Here is a 27,026-nt window from a genome sequence, read left to right as displayed (position 1 = left end):
TAGACAATAATGAGAACTGGCAATTATATGACGAAACATATAGAGGATATTATTAGGTTCAATATCGAACATACTTAGGAACAGCGGTACATTGCCCGTAAAGCTATAGGTGGGTATTTAGGAATTGTCAGGATCGATGGTGCCGGCCTTTGTTTTTTAATCAGACGCGTGGGCTTGCAAGAAACAAAAATAGGGCAGTGCGCGAAATTATAGCCCAAGAAATCTTCGAACGTTATAAAAAGTACATCAGTGTAGCTTCGCTTGCGTGTGTGTGTGTGTGTGTGTGTGTGTGTGTGTGTGCGTGCGTGTGCGTGTGTGTGTGTGCGCGCGCGCGTGCGTGCGTGCGTGTGCGTGTGTGTGTGTGTGTTTGTGTGTGTGTGTGTGTGTGTGTGTGTGTGTGTGTGTGTGTGTGTGTGTGTGTGTGTGTGTGTGTGTGTGTGTGTGTGTGTGTGTGTGTGTGTGTGTGTGTCTTCGTATTCAGTGTGCTCCTACCCTTCTTAAACTTGGAATACCAACAAGCCCACCTTTCCACCTTGGTGATATTTCGAGCCAGCCGGCAAGCTCAGCGTTTCATTGTTCAGCCTTTAGCAAGAATGTATTACCAGCAAATTATAAAATCAAGGTGCCCCTTCCCCAAGAGAATATAAAAATAAATATACACATGGAAGGCATAAAATTTAATTATACAGAGTAAGTTTAAGTTTACACTCTGTTTAAAAGTCCGAATCATCAGCATCAAAAGAAATCTAAGTGGAATATTACGTGAATAGTCACTTCCAATATATTTTATTGTTCGAGGCAGCAAGTCTTAACACCTTGCGCGTAGAACAGGTACCGTAAGAGTTTCAGCTAATAGCAGTTCCACTCTGTCGCCACCAGCAGCAGCGACTCTTACAATATAGAGAGCTTACTAAAAAAACAATAACGATTCCATCATATTACAGCTGGCTTGCTGAGTCGTATATCAATTTGCTCATTCTACGTTAATAGTCCTATAACATCAGCACCTGGATCCCCCTCCGTGCCACATGATCGACGTTGAAGGACGTGGCCACCTTGTTACTGTCAATTCTGCGCAAACAAGGACAAAATATACACATTTTACACGAACTGTAAAAACAAAAGTATAGACATTATACACGGTGTGCTATAGCTGTAAAAAAAAGCAGCGCAAAAGTGTAGGGATAGATTACTTGATCATCTGAAATTTGTGGAATAGACAGTGCAGCAACCACCACAACAATGACGGCAGTTGGTCGTTTACAACAAGTAAAAAATTAAGTTCTTTACGTTTGTGACGTAATGTAAAATCGAGTATTGACTTACACGTATCAGAACAGTTGCCGGAAAGTTTGATTTGCGCTGGCATATATGTGAATATATAAAACAATTCTCAAGGCACAATATGGTGCATATTCTCGACAACGAAGTTTTTCAGCGTCTGTGTCTTCAGCAAACCCTCAGTGCCAGCTTAGTCAATGTGAATATAAGGTCACTGTTACGTACGCTTGTTGTAAAAGCGGATGTTAGTTTAAAAATCATTTGAGTCGAATTTGCAATACTTCTTTTTCGTGAGTTCTTTTTTCCCATTTGCCGGCTTGGATTTGTAACAATTTGACTTGAATCAATAGAGGCTGATATAAACCCTTACGGACATTTTCAGCACATAAGCATTTATATACGGGCTCGGGTGTTCGCGTGGCTGTTAACCTTAATGTGCATTGCTATGCGTAAATTCAGTTCCCTTGCTTAAAAAAAAAACATTATACTACACAGGATTGCCAATGCTGGCTACTTGGCGCCAAATTGGCTATACTTTACAACCTGTTCTGGCGAAGAAAATTTCTGGCTGGCTCCATGGCTACTTTCAGGATACTTTCGAACTTCTGTTTTGGCGCAAGAACTAACCAATCTTATTGTTTTCAGTTGAAATTGAATGTTTTGAAGCTTTTCCATCGAGTCAGATGGTGCGTGTGCTCGCGCGTTCTCCATAATCTGCAGATGCGTGCCCAGGCGCCTCAAAGCAACGTGCGACACTCCCCTGAAGGCTGTGGGGGAAGTTGCGCGCATGTAGAATGTGTGGCTAGCATGCTGCTCACGACGCTCGCCATTCGCTGCTATGCTCAAGCTTCTAGTTATGCTGCGCAGCTTGCGAACTTATCTTGTGAACACTACTAAAACAGATATGTGCAACGAAACTACTCAGCTGTTCATATTCAACCAGATTTAACCAACTATAGCTGAATTGGCAGTAGCGTAGCCAGCAAAAAGAACACTGCACCCCCCCATTTTTTCTTCTTTCTTCAAGGCAGCCAAAGTGACACTCGAACTCAATTGTCAGTAAGGCCCACACTCCAGATCACGGTGGTGCACCCCACCCCCTCCCCACTGTTGACTCCATATAGAAATTTTCTGTCCACGCCCTCGCGAAGTGGTATTACATAAACTCTACTAAAGTTCGCTTTCCGGCGTCAAGAAAAAGTTTATTCAGCGTTAATTGTTCCTATACTGACGTTTTAGCGGGAATGTTTCAAAGTGACTCTCTACCTGGCAAGAACTCTATCTATTATCGTTATTACAATTTATTTACTTATTTGCAACTTACCAGTGACTTGAGGACAAAGTGAAAAGGGGGAAAGCATGTTCCTATTTAAACCGTTTTGGTTTCATTTAAAAAGCTGTAATTGGTTTTCAGTAAGAAAAACTCTGCTGAAAACGCAACTTCTAAAACGCAACTCTGCTGAAAACGCAACCAGAACTTCGGCTACTTTTAGCCAAAGTTCTGGCTCCTATTCAAATCGACCAAACAACGACCCTAATAGTATAAGTCATCTTCTGACGTCGACGAGGGCCATTCATGGGGTATTCACTCACGCTGACGATAGCCTCCATGGGGTGAACCAACACCGACTAAATTCCAAGGCCGAAAGGCTGCCGCAGTGACGTCAGAGGGTGGAGGCCCAGGTACGCCGCGAACGCCGCGGGAAGCCGGTGTTTCGTTCGTGTTTTAGGAGAACCAACGCTCCCGCTCTCGCAGCTGCTGCGGCTTGATTGGGCCGAATGAAAGATGTGGAAAAAAAAGTCTTACTGAGCATGCTCAGTTGGATAACTGGGCCTCCAACCTCTGACGTCACTGCGGCAGCCTTTCGGCCTTGGAATTTAGTCGGTGTTGGGTGAACCGTTCACTTACGCTGGCGATAGCGTTCACTGGTTCACTCACGTTGACGATAGCCTCCATGGGGTAAACCGTTCACTTACGCTGGCGATAGCGTTCACTGGGTGCCGGAGCGTTTCCCTGAGCTTGAGTGGTGCCTTCTTGATGGGATTGTTGCTGGGCGTGTGCAGCGCGAAGCAGCGTATGACGAACAGCATCATCCACGACGATCCCAAGATGACGAAGCCCGCTTTGATGGGATGGTTCTGCGAAAACATGCACACGAGCCATTGCAGTTGAAAGCAATGTGATGTCACTTATTTTTTGATACTTTTATATAGGCAATAAATGCATGCATCCCGACATCTTCGAAGCAAAACTTTCTAATTGCCGACTTGATTGCCTGCAAGCGCCGTTACGATTTTGTTGATTCCATATGGATTAGCTCATATAATATATATAAATGAAGCGTTTCTAAGTGCGATATATGCTTGAGGAACTTAATGGCTAAATTCTAACTAGAAAGCTTCACATATTGTATAAAAAGTTTGCATCCCCTCCACCCCCCCTCAATTTTTATACAATTGAGAGCCAAGCAGCTTTCAATAGTGAGGTAAAATTGTGGATCCGTTCTTGACACAGTTATTAGCATAACAATGATTACACGTATACAAACACGAGGTTGCAGAAATTGGTGCCAAAATTTATTTTTGAGGAAAAGGAACGATAAAGATTATACAGGGCGCTTGAAAGCTTGATTAGGCTGTTTCACTTAAAAATTACGTGTTTGATAAGGGTCGCACCTACGCCTAGACGCTGGAGTTGTGTACCTAGGTGAACGTTACTTTCGCGCAAAATCATATTATTCAATAGACGAGAGCTAACTCAATATAGAACTTCCTGATATTTTTTTGCACCCCACATCGGGATTACAAGCCTTCGTCCGCAAAGGTCATCGAACAAACATAAAAACAAACGCAAAATAACTATTTGTATAATAATTATTAATAAGCGCTTAGTAATGCCTACAAGACAACAAATAAAAAATGTATTTCATCGCTGCCACCTGCTGACACATACAGAAGTTTGGGTCGTCAACAGAAGGCGCGGTTTTCCTAGAAGTGTCAAGACTTGAAAACAAGAAGTAGTCAAGCATTTCGCACTGTAGGTGGATCACTAAGCTTAATCGAAGAATGAAATTTTCCCGTCCGGATAAGGCTCACCGCAATGAATTCGTAGAGAATGGCTAAGGGTTGGCTGCCGAACAGGAAGCCACTGAGGCTCGTTATGAAGCCGCTCGCAGTGATGGGGCGACACTTGTGGAACACATCGCAGTAGCCGCGCAGACCGTTGCAAGGGGAACCAGGCTGCAGCTTGGCGCCGCAGTAGCTCACCATCGCCGGGAATGCGCAGGCCAGTTTGCAAATCCTCGAGTCTGAAACGGCATGCACGTGCTCACTGGTGCAGCAGGCGTTACACGTACGCATGTGTGCGCTGGTGTACGCACTCTCACGCATGCGTTTAGATTGGTAAAATGGTAATCGAAGAAGAAAGAAAAAGGATCAGTGTTTCGCTGCTATGGTGAATCCATAGATACGATAAATACACACTGGAATGTTATACCAAGCAAAGCTCTCTTGGATATGTTTTCGCGTAAATCTAGAAAATGCTGTTGAAGCAAATACGGCCGCTCCATGAAGTGAAGTGGTTTTCGTGCTCTCTGTCATCGCTACATGAAGCGGTCTACAAGCCGTCTACTGATGGCTATTGACATGTACACGGGCCAGCCCGCGTGGCCGCACCCGTATCGTCAAAGTTCGCACTTTCGACTCTACCTACGCCCAGAAGTCGCCCTCTCGAGATGCCTTCGCCCGATGATGAACGGGCGGGGCGTTTCCTCGTTGCTTGAGCAACGATTGATGGCAGGCCTCGCAGGCGTGGCGATTTCATCGCATGCGCCCTCCGTATAAGGGAGACGGCCGGCCGGTTTCATCTACGCTTCGGTCACGTCCGTTGAAAGTGCTCGCGCTCTTTTACTATAGCGCTTAGAACGTATAATGCAAGATCCGATGTTATATATATAAATATATATATATATATATATATATATATATATATATATATATATATATATATATATATATATATATATATATATATATATATATATAAACATTTCACGCACAATGACAGTGACGGTGACCATTGAGCGCCCGTATAACTGTTATGGCAATAAAAATGCACGGGCACATAACGTAGCAACATCTGTTTCAGAGATAGGGGGGAAAGTGCGCATGCATAGAAAAATTTGTGATGTATATTTGTCAGACAGGTATCAATGAAAAATAAACAAAAAGGGACAGCACACTAGTGATGATAATGCGTGAGATCTGATGCAATTGTTTTTTTTTTTTCAACCCTTGGTTAACTTCCCCGTCGCGAGTAAGGCCAAGAACAGGGTTCGTGGCAGTGTCTGAATTCCTGATCGGCTTTGTTGCGTTCTTGTGTTATCTTTCTCCTCCGATATGCCTTTTCCCATTCAGGGTACACAGACGCCTCGGTATTCGCTACCCCCGAGGGTATACGGTGCGAGCCCGTATGTAGGCCTAACGGCTGTCGTGGCTGTCGTATATAAGCCTAACACCTTCGTGTCAGAAACAAGATACAGTTAACGCCGCACATCAATGGTAACTAAGAAACCCAGGACAAACTATGGCATGCAAATCATCGAGTATCAAACTATGTGTTTGTGCAATATGTATCCTACTGTTCTTGAAGTAGCCAGAAATTGTAAAACGATTCAAGAATTTAAACATTTAATAATGAACATGTTTTTTGAGTCAGAAGCGGATGTGTTGTACAATTTTTAATGTAAGTTTCACTACACAAATAATAATATTTGGCGATTGCATTGTAATGTTATTAAAAGTTATTGTTATTACTATATCCACTTACCACATTATTGATGTTTGTTCTTTTTATTGCATTAGTAATTATGTTTCTACTGTGATTACATTATTACTTTATGTTCATTACTGTCGCTACGTTGTTACTATAATTGGTGATTATAAGCCTAATATATTAATGATTACGTCCTTGTTGAATCCGAATTACCCAAGTTGACTTGTTTTCAAATCTGTTGCTTCTGCTGCCCCAGTGTGGTAGGGCCTGGTCAGGAGGTTTGGATCCTCCTTTTGCCTTACCCTGCGGGCGACCCATGTATATGTGTTACATTGATCCCCTTGTTACGTGGGATCTGCCAATTAAAGTGACGAAATAAAAATATTACGCTGTTTCACGACCCTAAACCGCATGGTTTAGGAACGCCTTATTGCAGGGCTCCGGAAATTTCGACCATCTGGTGTTCTTTAACGCGCCCTGATGTCGCACACAACACGGGCCTCTGCCAGTTCACCTCCGTCGAAATGCGACACCTGCACGGCCGGGATGAAACATGTGACCTTCGCGTCATGGGCCGAGAACCATAACAGCTACACCACCGCAGCGCACGGGGCTTTGTGTGTGTTTCCTATAGATCGCATCATTATTCTTTCGGCGGACTTCAGTCATCAAGTGTAAACTCGCTGAAAATCACCCGTGATAAGGAATCCATGTTTGAAACCGTGTCACCCCATTGCGTTTGTTCTACGAGGACTTTTAAATGGTTCTTTCTCTTAGGCCTATAGCATGCATGGTGAAGAGAGGACGCCTCCGGAGTGGCCAAAAAAATTAGTCGCACCGGAGACACCAAGAACAACGAGAGCTACTCGTATTTGTCAAAAAGTTACGTAGTGTACAAGCATCTAATTAAGAAAACTTAAGCCAGCCTAATCAAATTAGGGGGAAGTATATGGATCTTCCGTGTGTTCGTGTCATCTCTCCAGTGGCGAACAAGTAGAGGAAACAAAACATTTATCTGTGACCAAAAGCGCCAACAGTCCACCCATCCAGAAAGGTTTTTTTTTTCCCTGTAAGATGTGAATTGACGGTGCACTTACACACGAGTCACTATTGCTAGAGGCAGCTTGACCTTCTGTAACCTCTCGCGTCTTTATTTTAGGACTTTGAAAGAAGCGCGCAAGAGCCGTAATGCGGTGAGCGAATATGTTTTCGAGTTCCCTTTACCAACACGCCCAAAATACGGCAGTGACAACAAGATTACGCTACAGTACCATTAATTGTTGATGTTCCAAGAAAAATAGACCCAGAATGCGAGGAAATATGTGTAGCTTATCGACCAGTCCGCCATTTCACGATAAACTTCATGACAGCTGCTCAATTCCAGTTATGTATTTATTGAGAGAAATGGGCTGTTGGCTTGAACGGTGGGCTGCCACTCAAATGCGATCTCAAACTCACTCGCTCCCGCCCATCCGCCATACACGGTGACCCACGCGTGAGCCACTACCGTTCCCAGTTAGAGAGTGAAGAGGACGCCAAGGCGATGTGAAAGCAGCTTCATCATCCAGTGGCGCGACGACTACTTAGAACAACAAAGCGCAAAGCTGCATAGCTTCGAAGCAGCTGCATAGCTTCGAAGGCATCTGTGCCATTCCTTCGGACACCCGAAACCAGCGCCGCCACCGCAGACTCCACGGCGCGTTCCCACGATCCGTCGACGACTGGCACCGCGATTCCAGGGGCTCGAAGATGGAAGGTCATCGAGCGTTGGGAATGAACGAACGACGTGGGCGAACAGATGGCTCATCGGCCGATTGGCTAAAAGAAATAGGGGCCATACATTCTAGACGGCAGGCAATAGGATGTTCAACGGAAGGATATTTCTGCTTCTCCATTGGAGTTTAATCATTGATATAGAGGGAGAAAGTTTGTGAAACCGGTAGAGTATAAGTTGTAAGGAAGGGGAAGAGGACACCTTGAATGTTCCCTAGCAACAAAACGACGAAGCTGTAATTTTCTCAAAGTGGCAGAAGCTGACAATGTCCGTGTACGACTCGCGTGGTGGCAACCATGAGATTAGCAGTGAGATGACTAAGACATGAACAAAAAATTGGAGTGTGTTGTATCATACAGAAGCGTAAGAAATCGGCAAGCTTTGAGAACATTCACTATATCCTAGTGAGGTCAAAGTGGGAGTATACACATTGAAATTCAATCTCACAAGCCGTTCGAGTTGGGGTGGAATAATAAACAAAGAAACGATGCGTAACTTTTTTGTTGTTTTTTAGAATAAACAACTTACTGCACCACCAACAAAATATGGTTTAATGGTGCAAAATTGACCTTTTATGCACCGAAAATGAGGTTGCTCTCAATTGAATGAAATGTTAATGCGTATATATTTATCTATATTTTTTTACAAATCTTGACGGTTAACCAAATTCAGCCATCATGTAATACGGAAACCTGCAGAACCGGCCACCTTCTCATTTTTTTTTCGGATGGCTGTTAAGAAGTATAGCACACTTGGCAAAGACCTACTAAACTAACATTTGTAAAACACACTGACTAAACGTATACACCGATCTCCCTGCATGATGCGAGCAACAATGCACTATCGGTGGATCACCGAATTGTACGCGGATGCATGACAAGCGGCTCTTCACATCTGATCTTTTCCGTACACTTCTTTTCCGTACCTGGTTCTCGACATGTCAGCAAGCACTGATCTTCAATGCTGAGCTCCTCCCCGGTCTGGAAGCACTCGACTAGGCCGTACTTCTCGCATATAGAGCCCGAGCACTCGCCGGCGATGCACACCTGCGTGTTCTTGTTGCAAGCAGTCAGGTTGGCCTTGGCAGCCGCTTGGGGACACGTTGCGTTCTTTCCGGTACACCGACAGTGAGAAGTCAAGGGTACGAGCACTGAATGTAGGAGCACTACCATGAGATATGGAGACGATATGGTCAGGCACTGAATGTGAGGAATCATTGCTGCAACTTAAAAGGAACAACGTGAAATAAGAGAGGCCCACATCGATTGTGTTGTTGCCTCAATAGATGTCACCGAGCCAACTAAACTTTCATTCACAATTTTAGGTCACCCCTTTGTATTATCTATCACTTTGTGTTCGTACATTTTCGGCTGCACGTATTTAACGTAATATCAATATAAATAATCAATTCTTTCAGACTACTTACGCAAGTCGCCACTTGTTTTGCAACCTTTATACGAACGCTGAAAGCATTTGAACCGTTAGACTTAACCAGTGCTCTGCGTTTCGTGTTGAAGGAAGGATGTCTTTATCACGATGCCACGGCTCATGCGCCCTTGTTCTAGAGGAAACTTCGCAGAGCGCCTCTCGATCTCGGAGGCTTCATTCTATCAATGACAGTTGTCCATGCAGTACCAAAACTATACACAGCGGTAATACGTAAAAAATTGATTCCACTGCATACCTCTCAGTTTGTACGCACGCCATTCAGCTTTAGGAGCAGTGTAAACGTTGGTTTAGGCTTGTATTGACCACTGCGTGACCATGCAGACAGTGGATAGACAATAAGCCAGGTTCCTTAAGAGCCGCGCACTCAAAAACGTGTGAACATGAGCATGCGTGCTTGGTCATTCAACAAGCACTTATACTCTGCAATAAACGTGTAGTTCTGAGGCGGTCCCCTATGAGTATGCATCGGCCATTCTATGCTTGTTCTGTACTTGCGGTTTCGCTGCTAGAACATATTTTCTGCAGTTGTAGACAACTTGGAAGTTTCCTTTGCGTGAATCTAGCAGGGCTGGGCCGAGACACTCAGATTCCGGAATACAGATATAGATATACATGCACTGGAAGGTACTGAGATATGCCTTTGACGTAACGGGATATTTCAGAAATATCATTTCAAAAAGCCGGAAAAGTATTCCAGGGTAGATATACAGAAATACAGATGCAAGGCCATAATTGCCGAAATATTTTCAGGAATACTGATGCTTCACGAAGGCATTTAATAGGCCCAGGATAATATTGAGATATTTGCTTTAGGGCATTAAATCTTGCGAGTAGGGTATATCGCTGGAATCGCGGACGATAACCAGTGAATCGAGAAAAATTGACATCTATTTCAGGCACAATATCTGTATGCTGGGGACCTTGTTGCGCATTTAAGCAACATCACCTTCTAAGTTAGGCTGTAATTTAGAAAACACTCGTTCGGTCTCAACACAGTACTCGCGAAATGGTTTGCCACCCTAAAATATTGTGGTAGAACTTGCCTTGAAAGACTGCGACTTTCGTCATCGAAGCGTCACTGCTTAACCCCGACCGCAACCTAACACGAGAGAACTGGAAGGCGGCTCTGCAGGCTCGCCTGCCAGGACCTTCCGGCCTGACAAGCCATGGTCTGGTGTGTCGGGATGGCGGCCACGACCAATGGTATCCCTAACTAGGAATTCCACCTGCTACTGCGTGCAAAGGACCTTGCCTACTAGGGGCTGGTTTTCCAAACAACCACTTTGTAAATATCTATGTTAAGACGTAGATGCCTTTGTCATATCGTTTTTAGCGCACTACTGTGTTAAGATGAGTTACTACTTCGTCCAACAGTCCGTGTTTCTCAAGCGTAAATATAAGCTTAATAAATGTTTATTACCACCGTGATGATTTTGCCCCTACGGCCTCGGTGCTTGGCCACATGGGCCATTCTGTGCGTGTGGGGAACGCTTCACCGCCTCTTACTTTGTCGGCGACGAGCGGTATGCCTTTGCTTAGCGTCGCACAAAATCTTTCTTTCCTTCTTAGAAACAGGTCAGCTCATTTCTGACGTGAAAGTAACGAAATACCGTGCGTTTTGTGTAGCATCGTAACATTGTCGATATATCTTGAACGTGTTTCACTATTGAGATACGAATAAATTTGGCAAATGTATCTCGATACACAAATACTGATACTGAAAAGTATCTCTAAGGCTATCGTGATACTCTTCTATTGCGATACTGTCAAGCCCTGAAATCCAAAGCGTGGTGCCTAATTATGTATTACGCTGTCCACCAAATATCAAGTCTGCATTTAACTGTTCAGATATTCAACGTCTAAACCACAGAGGAAAGACACAGCTGAAGGATCAAAAGAGATTTTCTTGAAGCGTATACAGAGAAATTGATCAGGTGTACTAGGCAATATAAAAAAGAAAACATATAACCGAAAAGCATCTAAAGCGCCAATTTTATTCAGTAGCTACGTCTGTAAAAGTTTCTTCGCAGATATGTCGCTAAGCGTTACTGTTAAAGGGTGTGATGCTGGTTCAGATGTACGTATCGCGCGTCTCGCTGACGCCATTTTCCAAGACCAGCTGGGCGAACTCGATCACAAGAGCAAGTTACGAAGGCTATCCCGGAGATGACGAAGAAGCAGTTACACACATAACAGAACTACAGCACAAAATATCTGACGGCACATCAAAGGATATTCGCAGTATGACTTTTCCGTGCACTCCGTCTCATCGCTGCACACTTTGCCCTTGGCGACCACTTCACAGTTGTCGGAACAGCATGCCCCAGCGGTAGGACTGTAAAAAAAAATTAAATGGAATGCCAGTGTTAGGTTGGTTTTCTTGCTTTTTGCCCTATAACTTTGAAAGTACAACATGATAACTCCGTAAAATGCCGCAAGTTTCTGAACAAGGCTTGAATATTTAAACAATGTCTTTCGTAAAAAATGGCAGATTCAACGCGCGCTTTTAGGCTTATTACACGCGAAAATAATTCGCCATTTTTTTCTGTCCCCGAATTATTTGACGGGTTCGGTGGAGCACCCCGTCCTCAGCGTGGGCAATTCCCATCATGTTACATTACGGCATACAAAGTGTAGACGACCACATATGACCCAACTCGTCTCAAAAGTGATCCTTTGTCTTGCTAAAAGGGAAGTGAATCAGAAACCGGGCATCAACCAATAAACTTGATGTGGTAATCGAGAGCGAATTAGAAGACATCTTTAGCGGCCGCCATAGAACTATGATCTCTTACTGATGTAACTTCTGTGACGAACATGACTTCAGCAAAACTGCAGCAACAATTTACCAACGTCATTTCCACGACGAAAAGGTATTCGGGAAATCTTTGGTGGCTTCCTCCACAAAAAAATTTCTTATAAACGAAAAAAATACGCCTGTCAATTTTACACGCGATTGTTTATGTGTTGAAAGCGCATGAAATCAGGGCACTCGCCTGCACGCCGCCGATTCTTTGAGGCGGCAGGCCAGCCTGCTGTCCTTGCTGTGCCGCGGATTACAGCACTTGTCGGAACACTCTATCTCGTCCATGCCGCAGTCACACTCCTCTTTGCCCTCCACGATCTGGTTGCCACAAATGGGACCTGTGTGCCCTGCGTATGACGCAATATGGCCAGTTTCAAGCTTCAGAAGAGCCCTTCTTCACTGCCTGCATTCGTTTGGTGTAGTCACTCAGCAGTTAAGCGACGAACGCGAGGAATCTAATCTCGAATAGGGTTATGTTTCTATGGCGAGGTGAAATGACAGCCAAGTGATGCACGGGGAGTGAACAATGACAGGGAGCATGTGAATTAGGATTAGTGCTATCGTGGTTCTTTGTTTCGGCGGTAGATCCAGTTGTATGGCTGCCCAAAAGAACCGCTGCCCAATCTGGGCTATAGTCATCGTCCATTACCTGCAGCCTCACCAAAGGGAAACAACGAGACCAATACGAGAAACATTGCTGTCTCATGAGATGATGCTGCATGTCTTATCCTCAAGATAAAATTGAACCTTCATTCCTGGAGGAAGTAATTCGTTACAAATGCAGTATACACAGCGACTCCATTTCTAATTAAAGGGTCTACTCTTTAGCAGAGAGAGAAAAACACCTTTACTCACCCCATCTTAAGAGAAAGGGGCTGCGAGGAGGGGAAGGATCCTACTTGCGATAAGCTTCCTCTACCGCTTCAGCCACCTCAAGATAACCTCCTCACATGTGGTTGTAACTGGCATGACCGCCTCGCGCAGCTCGTGACTAAAGTTTACGAAGGTTGAGGGAAAGGAGTGGTTTTGACACTGCCACATAACGTGATTAAGGTCCGCTCTCGTGGCAGAATAAAACCTGCAGTCTGAATTCGGGTACATTCTGATGTAAGTTTTGTGGTGTTAGGCAAAGGAACGAAAAGCCCAGTTTTGTAGTCTACGCCATAAAACCTCGCGCATTCGTGAGTTACAATGTCGTAAAGGCGGGAATGTTTGGCGACTTGGGCGATGATGCCCGCAAATATCGAGGTATGTAACCATTCTTCATATGTGCCCCGCCGCGGTGGTCTAGTGGCTAAGGTACTCGGCTGCTGACCCGCAGGTCGCGGTACCGAATCCCGGCTGCGGCGGCTGCATTTCCGATGGAGGCGGAAATGTCGAGGCCCGTGTGCTCAGATTTGGGTGCACGTTAAAGAACCCCAGGTGGTCAATATTTCCGGAGCCCTCCACTACGGCGTCTCTCATAATCATATAGTGGTTTTGGGACGTTAAACCCCACAAATCAATCAATCAACCATTCTTCATATGTAGATGTAGGGGAGAAGCTGTTGGTCTCTCCCGAGGCTAGCCTGTGCTCAGACCAGGAAAGATCGAGAGTGCAGGGGCTGCTTGATTACCGCTTAGGCCTACGCGAGCAGGTGTCTAGATTAATGCAACAAGTTGGGATGGCGGATTAGAAGAGAGAATGGCAGGGCTGTCTTACAAAATCTACCCTCTCCAAAATTATATAGGGGCGTTTTTGAGTAACTTACTATGACAGACGAATTAGAAATTGTTGCTGTGAGGAACACCGTGGCCTCCTCCTTTTGAGGACAAGGCTCGAATTGATGCTACCATTGTAACAGTGCCAGTGAAGCCAAGAAATGTTAAAGCGAACTACTGTCCATACGGATACTTTATGGCACCAGCATAGACCACATCATTCAAGTTAAAGAACTTTTTCTGAAGGCATTAAACTCATTGTTGCCTTCTAATTCTCGCGATGAACCGAATGCACACTCTTGGACAATTATGGAAAACAGCGCCTTTGTCATACACTGCCTTCCCTACTTAACCATTTCAACAGACAAAGTGTTGATGTGTTACCGCTAAACAAAACTAAAATGTTGGACCTGTTCCTGTAACAGCTCATTATCATAGGATTAGAAAAAAATATCCCACCGGTTGTTGATAGCATGCTGCTGTTATAGTAATTTTCTATGTTATAAAAAAAGTGTTTCTCGGTTGTACTTTGTAGTTGCTGTATAGTTGTTTTTAATTTATACATTTCTCTTCCTTCATCGCAATGTTTATTTTATATTCAGTTGAAATGTTATTATTGCTTTAATGCTGTATACTTTGTAACATGCTTTCTTCTATTGTTTTGAAACAAGCTTCTCCACTGTCTGCCTGGGGGACCGGAGCTTTGTCAAGCCGAAGAACTATCGGCTTTTTCTCCAGTTCTCCCTTTTTCACCTTTGTATGAAATGGTGAAAATAAAAGATTTTTTGATTGCACTGGAGTGACGTAAACTTTTTCATGAAACTTATCCTTGGTCATTGGTGTCAGCGTATTATTTTGGGAGTTTAAAATACACCTACCAGTATGGGTGTTAGATAAAAATTGCTACGGAGCTGTCAGGTGGGCTTTTACCATGCACTTCACTAAAGACACCAAGGTGCATGTAGCCAAACGTTCTTATTAGGGGCCGTAGTTGGCACTCTAAGGGCAAACATGTGTAGTTTAGATATCGGTGAATCAACGTTGTCTTCTTCAGGCCTTGTTAGGTGAAAAAAATGACAGAATAACATCAAATTTCTCAGGTAGAACTACACTAACGCTGGTTTTATACGTATATATGTAAAACTTATTAGAATGCACGTTTAGATATACGTAATAATCAGTCGTACTTTTTCGAAGCTGTAGAGCACCTTGGATTACAACCCCATAACACATTCGAGCCCGTTCCTTACGAGCTCTAGTTGGATGAAATGTATAGTGAATTATTTCAGTTATACTAACACTGTGATACCATTTCCATTCTTCTTTTCTTTCCACCACACACACTCTCACACACAACCTCTCTCTCTGACACACCACTATAATTAATGGTACCAATCACCGTCCTTCTGTGAATTTGAGCAATTGTTTGATTTGTCTCGAAAATTGAGTAAATCTCTCAACATTCCCATCATAATTGAGAATCTATATATCTAAAGCACATTTATGCCACACTTTCAGTACCCTAATGCGTGCCTTGGTGCCGCCATAATCGTGAACACTACAATCCTAGTTTTCTAGACACATACACTAAAAGCGAAGGATTGGTTATTTGGTGGTTCATCCTTGAGATGTATTGAAAGGGAGGAGAAAAGGTGCGTAAGTAAACCGTCTGTGGCACTTGGTGAAAAGAAAGTTTGATACCTGGATTCAGCGCTGCCATGTTTAAAGCGATTATTAGTTCTTTACGGACCGTTACGCATATTTTCGCCAGTTAAAAAGCTTGTTCTTTTTTATTTTATTATTTTTTCTGGTGTTCACACGCGTGCCGCTTTCCACCGTAATTGTGTCTTTTGTATAGGCAAATGATGTGCTGCCAAGTCAAGGACAAAAAAAAAACTAGACCAACACGGATAAAGCGCATCTAACAAGTTAACTTATTGAAAACGAAAACCAAAAAAAAAAGAGGTGGGATGGCATACAAGCGAGAGGGCACTGCAAGTGAACCATGCAAGATCCTGCCGGGGTGCTATCTATTCCTTAAAACACGTGATTTTACCAAACTCACAAACGTTTTTTTTTTTACCTTTACCTACAGTATGTACCAACTAATCTCCACACAAGCTTTTTATTTTTTGTACCCTCTTTATACTCTGCTCCGCAGACGCCATGGTGTGCTATGTGACCATGTCGGCTGCTTGATATATGTGCGTGTGCCTTCCAATAAACTTTTGTGGCGAGTTCAGCGCCCTGTCTTCTCTTATTCAGTCCTTGTCTCTATTTCTGCGCTGTTTTTACATCCCAAGACACATATGTTCCTATTGCAGCCTAAATATCAGACATGAAGGTCTCTATAAAATGCGACCGTGTAAGCGTAGTTAATTGATTTGTCTATGCACAATTTCTCTGTTCATGTGCCGACGTTTCGCGGAAGGCAAGACACTTACTCTGAAAGCAGTTCTCACGGTTAGATTTGCCCTCGATGACAGGCAGCAGGATAGCGGTGATGTTGCGGATGCTACACGGTGAAAATCGATCGTTGTTTGGCGCATTGCCCCTGGTCGCCGACTCGTACATCAAGTATTTGCCTTCGCTGCCCCGAGGAACGCACAACCTGCCGTCGTCGTGCTGTTGGAATGTTCGAGAAAACAAATCACGCGTGGCTGCTTCGTACGTACTTAGGATCCGTGGACAGCTGCGAAACACGAGTGACAACTAACTCTGCGAAAAAGTATGTACGCCAGCATGAATAACAAGCGACGCGTGCGATCTTTCGCACGACCAAGTGAGCCTAGTGGTGTCATGCGCAAAAGCCAGCTTCGAGGCAGAGATGGAAAAGCCACTTCGAAAAAGTTTGTTTTATTTCATTGTTTACAACTATTCTAGAACATTACTCTACTTAAAAACATTAAGAATTGTGGCAATATAAAGTAATAGTATTGCATTACTATTACAATCGAAAATTTGTAAAGTCATGAAGATATTCTGAAATTGATTTAACAAGTGTTTATCACTCATGCACCAAGCCATATGCTTAATTTACATCCCATCTATATTGCAGTACTAGAGGTATTTGTCGCAGTACAGATGCTGCTGATTCGTTTTCAAGATTGAAATTTGGCACTCCGTTTAACTAAAAAAAATGGTGGACAACATTTCTTGGTAATAAGAAAGCTACGTGGGCGGAGCTTCTGCATATTACGCTAAGTAGCTTAGTTCGGGGCGCGTTTCATACCACTTTCAATAGTGACGACTGCTCGCAATCACCGTTGCATGTCGACGCAGACGTAGTTTAGCGTTCGAGGCATGGGTAATAGGCATGGCTTAAAAAGCGCGATGAGACATGGGTAAACAGCTCAAATGATCGGAGGTCACCCGGGCCAGCACTAGTCATACATGTCCCTGGCAGGGGCCGCAGTGGTTGTTGCAAGCAACTGATGCTGTATATGGCTCCTAATGAAGTCATATACAGTAACTATTGCAAACTGATTTTTCGCGATGGGTGAACCACGATTCCAGGAGTTCTTTTTTTGCCCTATTAAAAGCGAACATCATCTCATTGTTGAAGTCGAATATTTGCCGTATCGTCCAGCAGTGTTCAACGAGCTCTGGCTTGGAACGCGTGGCATAGGTGTATTTAGCGACGTCCCTTTTATGTTTTTTTCAGCCTCATTGATCCTGCTATGTCAGTTCTGTCCATGTAAGTAATATCACAATCACCACATTGTACCCCGCTTTGACCATTCGCAGCTTTGTAAACAACCCCGCTTTGATGGTTCACATGTGTACAATCTTTTGTCTCAGCTAACACGTACCCGAAGGTGTAATGAGGCTTAACAATGGTTTTTACGTCCTGTGGACGCCAGACACTACGAACAGTTCAATATACATTGAGGTAAGGAATATACAAAATGGACGTCGTCCTTTATTGTGGCACACTTCATGTTCCCTTTCGCATCCACTTCTGGGTGTCATTATTAAACGTCTGGGGTAATTCCATCGTTCCAGTGCACCAACCATGTGTACCACTTCATGTATAGCTGACACTTCTGAATAGAGCACATGCAACACATGTCAAGAACTCCTCATGACGGACCGTTCATGTTCGGTCGGGTGACGGCAGTGAAATGACGAATACTCCCCGTGTCGCATTCTTTCCCGTACACTGTCATATAAACATTGATATTATCAGTTCTAGGTACACGTACATCCAAAAAGGCAACGAAAGGTACGAAAGAGAGGAATACAATGTCTTGCCTTTTCAAAGTATATTAGAATATATGTTCGGGGAGCCTTACGTCCACTGGCTATAAAAGCTATTTTTAAGCATTATTTCACCTTGGAATACGTGTTCTCTAAGCTCAAGGGCCACGCACCTGCGAACAATCAAAGCGGGGTCGTCTAAAAGTAAAATGCGAGGATTGCGATGTTACGTACATCACAAAACAGGCAGAAAAAGATCAACGAGGCTCAAAGAATACAAAAGGGCCGTCGCTAACGCCACTCATTCCACGCGTTTTAAGACAGTGAATGTTGAACACAGCTGGAAAACAGGGCCCACTTTCTACTCCAACAATGCTACGACGCTGACCAACACCCTCTAGACCAGCTGGCCTAAAGGGTGTTGTGCTAGCTCAGAAACAAATGGGGTGGGAAGAGAACTCCTGCATTCATGGCCTATCTGTCACGACAAATTGACTTGCAACAACAGCAGCCCTTACCACACGTTTAGAAGGACATAAGTGACTTGTAGCGGGCAGAGCGACCTCCACTTATGTGGAGCCATGGTGCACCGTACATTGATGGTGTCATGCGCATAGGTGGTGAACGTCTACGTAATTTCGTTATAATCTTCTTGTGTTAAGTTGTAGTTGATGTTTAAGAATCTACAGCTCACCAGGCTATTCCAAAATTTTTATATCATTCTTTTTTATACTTATCGACACCATAATCACGCGTCATAAAACGGATATTTCTCTCGTGTAGTAAAGACAAAAAGTGATGTTCTAGTTGTACCGGCTGAATACTGCGACTGCATAAAAAGTGTAACTTTTGATGAGGTCGACCCTGTACGTTACTATACGGTAGTCTTAACATATAACAAAAACGCGCGATGTTCAATGCATTCATGCCTACGGAGTGTCTTGTGTCAAGGAAGAACATAAAGACTAATCCAAACGGTGACTCACGGGTGAACCGAAGCTGTGTCCGATCTCGTGGGCGAGAGTGAGCGATGCCACGTGCAAGCCCACGTAGTGGTTGTAGTTGAGCAGGGTAGTGATTCCGGTGTTCAGGCTGAGCTTGTTCTGCGCGTATCGATCACCGCTAGGGTCCACTTCGATAGCCGCGCGGTAGCGTTCACAAAAACCACCGGTGCCCACTGTGAAGCGTAGGAAGAGACAGACACTTTGAAGCCCTGAAACAACTTATAGAGTCGAAAGCCTATAGATGCCTGATCAAGCGCGATAAGTAACATTCAGTGGCATCGGCGTCGGCCCGACTAATGCAAAAGAAGCTTCGTGAGATGACGCCATCATATGACATCATTTTGACGTGAAGACAGTTAAAACTCATCGCATCACGATGACATGTCTTGACGACACACAAGTTGACGTAGTCGCTTGATACCATTGTTTGTGCGAAAGTGAGCCGATCCCGGAAGCAGTTTAAAACCATCTCAGACAAATCCATAAGGGACACTCCGAGCTTTTAATTATTTATTTATAAAATCATTTATTTGTTCAGTGTCAATAAGCAATACTATCAATGTAGAAGACGTTGAGTAAGTGAATAGTCTAGACCCATTTTCACTACATGGTACGCGTTACTTGTGGACACCCAAATCTAAGCGTGCGTGTATTTCTGTGTGTCGTGACCATTGAAATAAAGGAACCGTGGTTCGCAATCAAATATGTGACCACTTGTTTCGTTGGAGTACAGTCGACCAATACGACAGTTGAACTTGCCACTGCGACGAGCACCTATCATTCTTCAATATTGGAGGAATCGTTACAATGAGCATTTCAAAACTTTACTGAGGGGCTCCTCGTATGGAATGTCCCCGTAACCTTTTATGGCAATTCGATTCACGCACTACTGTTCAAAGCCGCTCCACGGAATCTGTCTAACTCCTTGCCGAGTTTACATAGATTCCGAGGAGTGGCTATGCAGATAGGTCATCTGAGGTACGCCAATAGTTCAGATATAATTTCGTGGGAAATAACATGACCTGGGTGCCCAGGTCTACTACCTTACCTTCTTCACCGGCAATCCAGGCGAGTCCGAGAGTTCCATCCATGAAGTCTCTGTAGTTGAGTCTGTAGGAGAGACAGTAGTCATCCCGTGGTTCAAGCGACACGAAGAAAAGCGCTTGCGGGGCGTCGATTCCGAGGCGGCAGAAAGGGTTCTTCTTTCTCTTGGTGCCCACGCAGTCATCGGGCTCACTTATCTGTGGGAATGCAGCTTTGCGTCATGTGATATCTAGAACAATACAACTGATGCAATGCTTAAGACAGAATTTCGTAAGAGCTTCTATATTTAAGGTGGAAGCCTTAGATACATCATCAAACACAAAAAGCAACCGGTGGCGTCGGCATCGTCGGTGTCAACATGAGGGATGCAAGAAGTCATCTTGTGATGATGTAATTACTATGACACAGATTACCGAAACGTGTTCCGTGACGCTCTGTGCGAAATTTATAACATGACATAGTAGCTTGGTCATAGTTGAGTCGATCCCGCAGGCACGTGAAGTACAGGAGTCTTGCAAGCCCTCTGATCACATAAGCAGTGCAAAACCATTCTATAGGCGCTGCAAGCATTCGGAGACAGGGCTATCTATGCAGTCGAATGAGAAGAAAAACAGTAACACGATGTATTTCAACGTCGAGTCATGGGCGTATGCATAGGAGACCATGTGAGCTTTTGTGTCCATGAAGGCCCTTCAGATAGAGATACTCGTTAACCATAGTCCAGGTAGTACACAGAAGCGTGTTATGCAGTGAAAGCGGGGAACTCAGTGATTCAATTTTCGCGCCCTATGCGAGCGACTGTTGGTCGCATCTGGGACGCACACATGAGCTCAACGCCAACTCACACAATCACTGCTGAAGTTGTCCCACTTCCCGACCTTGTGCTGCGTATGCCACGCTCCTTGAAATCTTATCTTCCCATAACTTATCCTGTATCGAGTGAACAACGCACGAAAAGCACGTGAGGCTACGAACTCGCCAGAATAAAATCTGTGCCGTGAGATCTCTGCGCAAGCACTTACGACGATGTGCACTTACGACGATGTGCTGAACGAGGAAGTGAATGTCTTCAACACCGCCAAAGTTCGTCCTCCCGTAGATCTCATTCACTTTCTTGATCATGAAGGCGATGGCGGCGACCAGTTTTTGGCGCGTAAACGTGAGAGTCTCGCCTTCCCTGTACAACCGCTCGAACAACGTATGGTCTACGGTAACCTCAAGGTTGCAGACGCGACGCGACGCTGATGCCCCTCGACGGTGGCTCCCCTGCTTGTCTGCTGGCGTGCCGCGGTCCTCATCGTTGTAATTACCTGCGTACTCGTCTTCATGCTCATCGCCGCCTTCGGTCTCGTCCCGGTTCACATCACCAGCCATGTCTATTTGGACCACACCCTCCATCTCGACCTCGCTGCTTGTTTTTGCTACCGCCTGCAGCTTGCGTCCTACCCGACCGCGCTTGTGAGCTTGCCGCTGCAAACATTTGTGTAAATCATCACCATGATCATTATTCAAGTGGAAATTGTTCGTGAGCTTGATTGAGACATGTACTTGGAACTACAAAGGTAGAAGAAATAAGTAGACACATTCACAAAATGGGTTACGTAGGACCAAGACGAGCTTAAATCACCTCTCGCTGTCAAAGGTAACTATGCATGCAGTATTCCCACGCACAAGTGTGAATGCTGCTTTCATATCCTTTATTCGTTCATGTGCTTTTCGAGCAGTGTCTTCCTAATGATTTAGTGCCCTTGCAAGGGCATACGCAATGCAAGTCTGCACTCAACCGACATATATTTTCTGGGGAATATGTCTACTTATCTACCACACCTATATATTAAATATCATCAACACCCTTCTCGACGAGCCCATTCTGCCCGGGCAGGTAGGCACACTGCTATAGCGAGAAACGGTCAATGCTCACACCTTCTCGCGCGGCCCGCGCCGAAAGTGCCGCAGCACGTCTTTCATCCATTTCTCGGTGTCGCCGTGAAGCCCACACCAGTGACCTCCGCCCCCGCTTGAGGTAGGAAGCTCGACGTCGTTGGCCGAGTAGAGCACAGAGTGGAACGGCTGGGTGTTGTTAAAGAACTTCTCGGACCCCTCTACGTACAGGCTGTCGCCTGAACCGGTGTCGATGCTGCCTTCAAATATTCCGCCATGCAGGGAGCCGAACACGTGGCTACTCGGTTCACCTGCACATAGGTTTTTATTGTTACGGAAAAAATGGGCTTCCAATCGGTGTTTTACGTCGTAATATGCCACCTTTATGCTGTTCTTCAGCTATCAACGAAAAGTACTGAAGCATTGCATGTCTGCTTTGAGTCCTTATCAATCGACTGGGTATACTTATTTTCCCCCGGATCAATTCTGAACTGCTGCGCACATGAAGTTAACAAGGAGTAAAAGAGAACGCAGGTAACAGGTGAGCGAGGTGTCAGCTTTGCTATTAGTGATAAGGTATGGTTTCAGTCAAGAAACGTCAACGACTATATCGCGCTTAACAGGCTATGTATAGAATCGCGAACATGAACGTCAACACGCATCCAAATTAAATTTGTTTCTACTATGCTGCAGAAAGACACTTTGTTCTGTCCTACTTGTAGCACGCGATGTAACCTAATTATTATTTGACAGCTTTGCACAACATAGTACTTGATGCCTTGCCAATACTATACGAGCCACCTGCCACAGTTTCATTGTTTGTTTTCACCGAAGTATCTTACGCTGAGTTTAACTCTACGCCGGAGGTCAAGGCAGGATTATCTAGAACGCGTGACCTACCAGCCACGCCATGCAGTATACCACGCTTATCACGGCGGGTTATTAGTTACGGTGGGGTGATTGTACACTCGTTTAGTAATTCGCCATACGGTCTGTCGGTCATGATATCGAAGAAACCGTGGTGTCACAAGCGGCCGACATTCCCGTGCTTCAATGTTACTCGCCATGGAAATGAAGCCAGTGCTGTTAAATAGCCCTTACATAACAAAACATTTAATAGACAATTTTTCAAAAAATGGGATGTGTCCAGTCTCACATGACCGATCGAGACGATGTTCGCTGAGCGAAATTTACAGCACTCGTCCCAGTTTTGTTTTTTTATTTTCCGTTCTTGTTTTCTCTTCACGCTTATCATTAAGTTTGCAACCATAACAACCATCCCAGTTTTCAACCATGTATAAACTGAACAATGATCGCAGCATCATGATGTTCCGATTATTGTGAACTACGGGAGCAGCCCGACATGCTTTCTGGAACACGTTACCAAAGAGGGCACTTATGTTTCACGCTATACATCTCGTAGTAATGCTGACCCGAAGGTCTGGGGTTCGATGCCGACAGCGGTGGTTGCAATCCGATGGAGAGGAAAATGGGAGATGGCCGTGTACTGTGCAATGTCAGTGCACGTAAAGAACACAAGATGGTTGAAATTTCGGGAGCCCTTCACTAAGACGACTGTCGGAAACATGTCTTAGTTTTGATAGATAAAGCCCGATTCATTACTATTACAACTGCCTCACATACTTTTTGAAACGTATTGTTCTGACGCCAAGCAACATTGTCCCAAACTCACCTTGCACCTGAGGAAGAGATGCAACTTGAAGTGCCTATGTTTTATGAATTATCAATAGGCCAAAAAGTAATAATGCAAAGACAACGATGAAAATGCAACCTCTTTTTAACCCATAGTTCAAGAGCACGTGGCTTTACCACCCGTATACGCACCTACAACGGATCCGCTGTAAATGTGGCTGGTATCCACTTGGACAACTCCTTCGGTGGACGACTCTATGACTAAGTTCTCGTGAAAGACAGAAGTGTCAGGAGTGAGCCGCAGGTTGAGAGCTCTGCGTGTTTGCAACACAGAACAAGTAAACTCGTACGAAATGTAGCTTTGTATGCATCTGCATTCGAGGAAAGAATTGTTTGCTCAACACATTGCTTGTAGAAAAATCTATGGAATGTTAACTCAAAAATTATTATGCGCTACGAAGTCGCCAAGCCTTTCACCTTTTTCACTTGGGAATCACTATTGTGCTTCCCATTCACTAAGTGTTAGTTGTTCATTGCATCAGAAAGAGCAATACGTAGACCTGGGCATAATAAGTGAGTTAAATGAAGCTACGCAAGCACATTTGCCTTGTAAACTGAGAAACCAGTAACGTTAATTTTTTTTTTACTTTGGACACAAGACGAGTATTTCTGTAGAACTTTGACATTGCTAACTCTATATAGTACTCGCCCAATTCCAATTAGCCTTGCAGATAATGGACTCGAAATTTGGAGAGTTCCGAAGTATTGCACGTATAAGTCTGCAGCGACCAACGTATACATACAACTACCTTGAAGAATATCCACGCATTTTGGCACTGACTACGCGTGGCTATCTGTTGTTGCATTCAGGTATAATATTATTAGGGAGAAAATCTTAGTTTTATGTAGTTCTGCGGAACTAATGGAAGAGTGAAATCACATGCTGATAAGCATGATATTCTACTTGACAGCGGTACTGTCTGGCGCGATATTTGTTTATTTATTTATTTATTTCACCAACAGCGGTTGACAGTTTTAGGTTGCCCAAGACAGTTTGATATTTATCTCTTGTTTCTTCATGCACGCATTACGGCCCTCTTTATGTTGTGTTTCTGTGACATAACACTTTTTTGCCCCTTACGGCTGTCATGATATATATAGTAACCCTAACCAAATTTTCTCGAACGAACACCTACCCCTTGCTGGTTCGTAGCTGCACATCAACATGGCGGCCTCTGACAGCTTCAGCCGAGCGTTTCACCCGGGTGTGTCCTTGAGGTTGGGGTCGGTAGTAGATTGGCTCGTAGCGCTGTATGAAAATGTTTAGTCGCTGTCCTGAGTGCAAGAAGGTGAGAACGGGAGTTACGTGGCACACACACACACACACACACACACACACACACACACACACACACACACACACACACACACACACACACACACACACACACACACACACACACACACACACACACACACACACACACACACACACACACACACACACACACACACTGGTGTTATGGGACCATGCACAATGGGTGAATCAGGAGACATGAAAGTTCTTTGATATGTGTGATCGTGAGAATGCTAAACAGTGAATTATTTATGAACTAATATATATATATATATATATATATATATATATATATATATATATATATATATATATATATATATGTGTGTGTGTGTATATATATATTTATATATATATATATATATATATACATATATATTTATATATATAAATATAAATATATATATATATAAATATAAATATATATATATAAATATATATATATATATATATATATATATATATATATATATATATATATATATATATATATATATATATATATATATATATATATCCCTTCATGTAGGTGTCATATGTACTTTGTGTGAATGCGTCTTTTATTCGACTCGTCCGATAGCGTGACTTTCAATGAAGAAGGCTGAAGAATGAACAATGCAAATGTTAAACTTGCGGCTTACAGTTCGAGCACGTGCAGTTGTCAGCAAGCTTAACGCAAACGCTCCGACACGTGACCTGGACTATGCTTCGACTGGTGTCGGCCGCTTCGCGGTGGGCGCTGTTGCCGAGATAATATCTTGGTAGGCTTCGATACTATGTCGGCATGCATGGTTAACGTCTCGGCAACTACGCCCAAAGCTACGTGGCGCTATCGTCAATCAAACTGTTTCAGCACGCGCTGCGGAGCGTTCGTGTTAAGCTTGCTGACGATTGTACATGCCAGTGGCTTTTGGAATGCGCACTCGGAGTAAGCGCAGAAGGCGACGCTTCACGCTCGGCGTTTCGGAACTTCTAGCTATATTAACATCGCAGTTTCCCTGCTTCAGGCGAGGCATTGCTAAGTCCCCTCGTTGATAGGACTGACCTGTACAGGAAACGCCTCTTGTGATGGTGATTAGCTGTTGTGTTAGTATACATCAGCTAATTCGGAAGTACACGCTGGTGCCATGGTTGTTAGTCGAGTGAACTAGCTGTGACTGAAACTCCACGCATGCCCCAACAATCTTCGTGCCCAAGTGCCGCCATCTAATTCTGCGTTTTTTTTTTTTGATACCATTGAGAATTGTCTGTCCCAGAGGTGGCCAAAATCCGAAGGACTCTGTGAACTGCGGCGAGCGTATTGTGATGAAAGTACGACGACTGTCTTGCTAACGTTTTCGTTTGCAGTTCCTCAAAAATAGGCTCCCGTAAAAAAAAAGGGAGGGGAGGGGATAAAAGCATATCACTGTGACGTAACACAGGCTATAGAATGGCAATAGGATTGGGCGGCGAGAAGTTCATCACACATGATTTCATGATGAACGTAGATTCAGCTCAGTTTTGATAGTACTTTCGCCAAGATCAACTCACTTAACTCAGCGAAAAAGAGATATGCATGACGTGTATAAGATCTCAACAAAATCTTTCCAATTCAGTGAGTTCTTAAGCCACGCATTTTTTTTCTTTGGCATGTTAGTGCGAAACATCTAACTAGAGGCAACTCCGCTTCAACATTAAACATCTCCAAAGTGCTAAAACTGTGAAATAAGAACTCTTGCGAGGCTTGTTTTAAATTTCCCTGGAATACATACAGTCTTCTGAAGGTGCGATGCCAACGTGGAGGAAAATACACCGTGCGTACAAGTTTAGTGCGTTGCGCCGCATATTGTCAATCTTTACGGCTCTGTGTCTGATTGCAAGTACATCCCGTGAGACATACGGGAGCAGCTTCACGCGACCCTGCAAAGGTGGTCACGCCACTCGCCGTGCTACGGGCAGCCACTCGTGCATATATCCGAATTTGTTGAACAGATTCGTCGAAATGGTGCTAAGTTCATATCAGCCTCGTAGTAAATTCTGCCGAGGAACAGAATACTTACCATTGTCGTCTGCGGAAACAAAAGTGAGCAAGAATGCTGTCATAGCAATTCGCATGGTTAGGC

The 27,026-nt window shown here is 44.1% G+C and overlaps 1 protein-coding gene across 1 annotated transcript; it reads right to left on the bottom strand.

Moving 5' to 3' along the window:
* Window positions 1–662: 662 nt before the first annotated feature.
* On the bottom strand, window positions 663–27,026 carry LOC142766902 (disintegrin and metalloproteinase domain-containing protein 10-like). Its single transcript, XM_075868109.1, has 14 exons — window positions 26,964–27,026; window positions 24,764–24,902; window positions 23,760–23,881; window positions 21,957–22,225; window positions 21,072–21,503; window positions 20,038–20,230; window positions 18,972–19,162; window positions 16,230–16,410; window positions 12,275–12,431; window positions 11,498–11,613; window positions 8,755–9,048; window positions 4,378–4,589; window positions 3,259–3,420; window positions 663–1,071 (listed from the first exon to the last, which is right to left on the bottom strand). The coding sequence occupies exons 1-14, from the start codon at window positions 27,016–27,018 to the stop codon at window positions 1,066–1,068; spliced, it is 2,529 nt and encodes an 842-aa protein (XP_075724224.1). The 5' UTR covers window positions 27,019–27,026; the 3' UTR covers window positions 663–1,065.

The sequence above is a fragment of the Rhipicephalus microplus genome, chromosome 1, assembly GCF_043290135.1.
Source record: "Rhipicephalus microplus isolate Deutch F79 chromosome 1, USDA_Rmic, whole genome shotgun sequence".
NCBI lineage: Eukaryota > Metazoa > Arthropoda > Arachnida > Ixodida > Ixodidae > Rhipicephalus > Rhipicephalus microplus.
Note: the sequence above shows the minus strand (reverse complement) of the source record. Positions and strands in the feature narration are given on the sequence as shown.

Excerpts from the sequence above, each read along its gene's own strand:
- LOC142766902 (XM_075868109.1), bottom strand. The coding sequence starts at position 27,018 with ATGCGAATTGCTATGACAGCATTCTTGCTCACTTTTGTTTCCGCAGAC. Across the intron at positions 24,903-26,963 it reads TGTTTCCGCAGACGACAATG|GACAGCGACTAAACATTTTC; the intron begins GTAAGTATTCTG and ends TCTTGCACTCAG. Across the intron at positions 20,231-21,071 it reads TCCTCGTTCAGCACATCGTC|ATAAGTGAGCCCGATGACTG; the intron begins GTAAGTGCACAT and ends GCATTCCCACAG.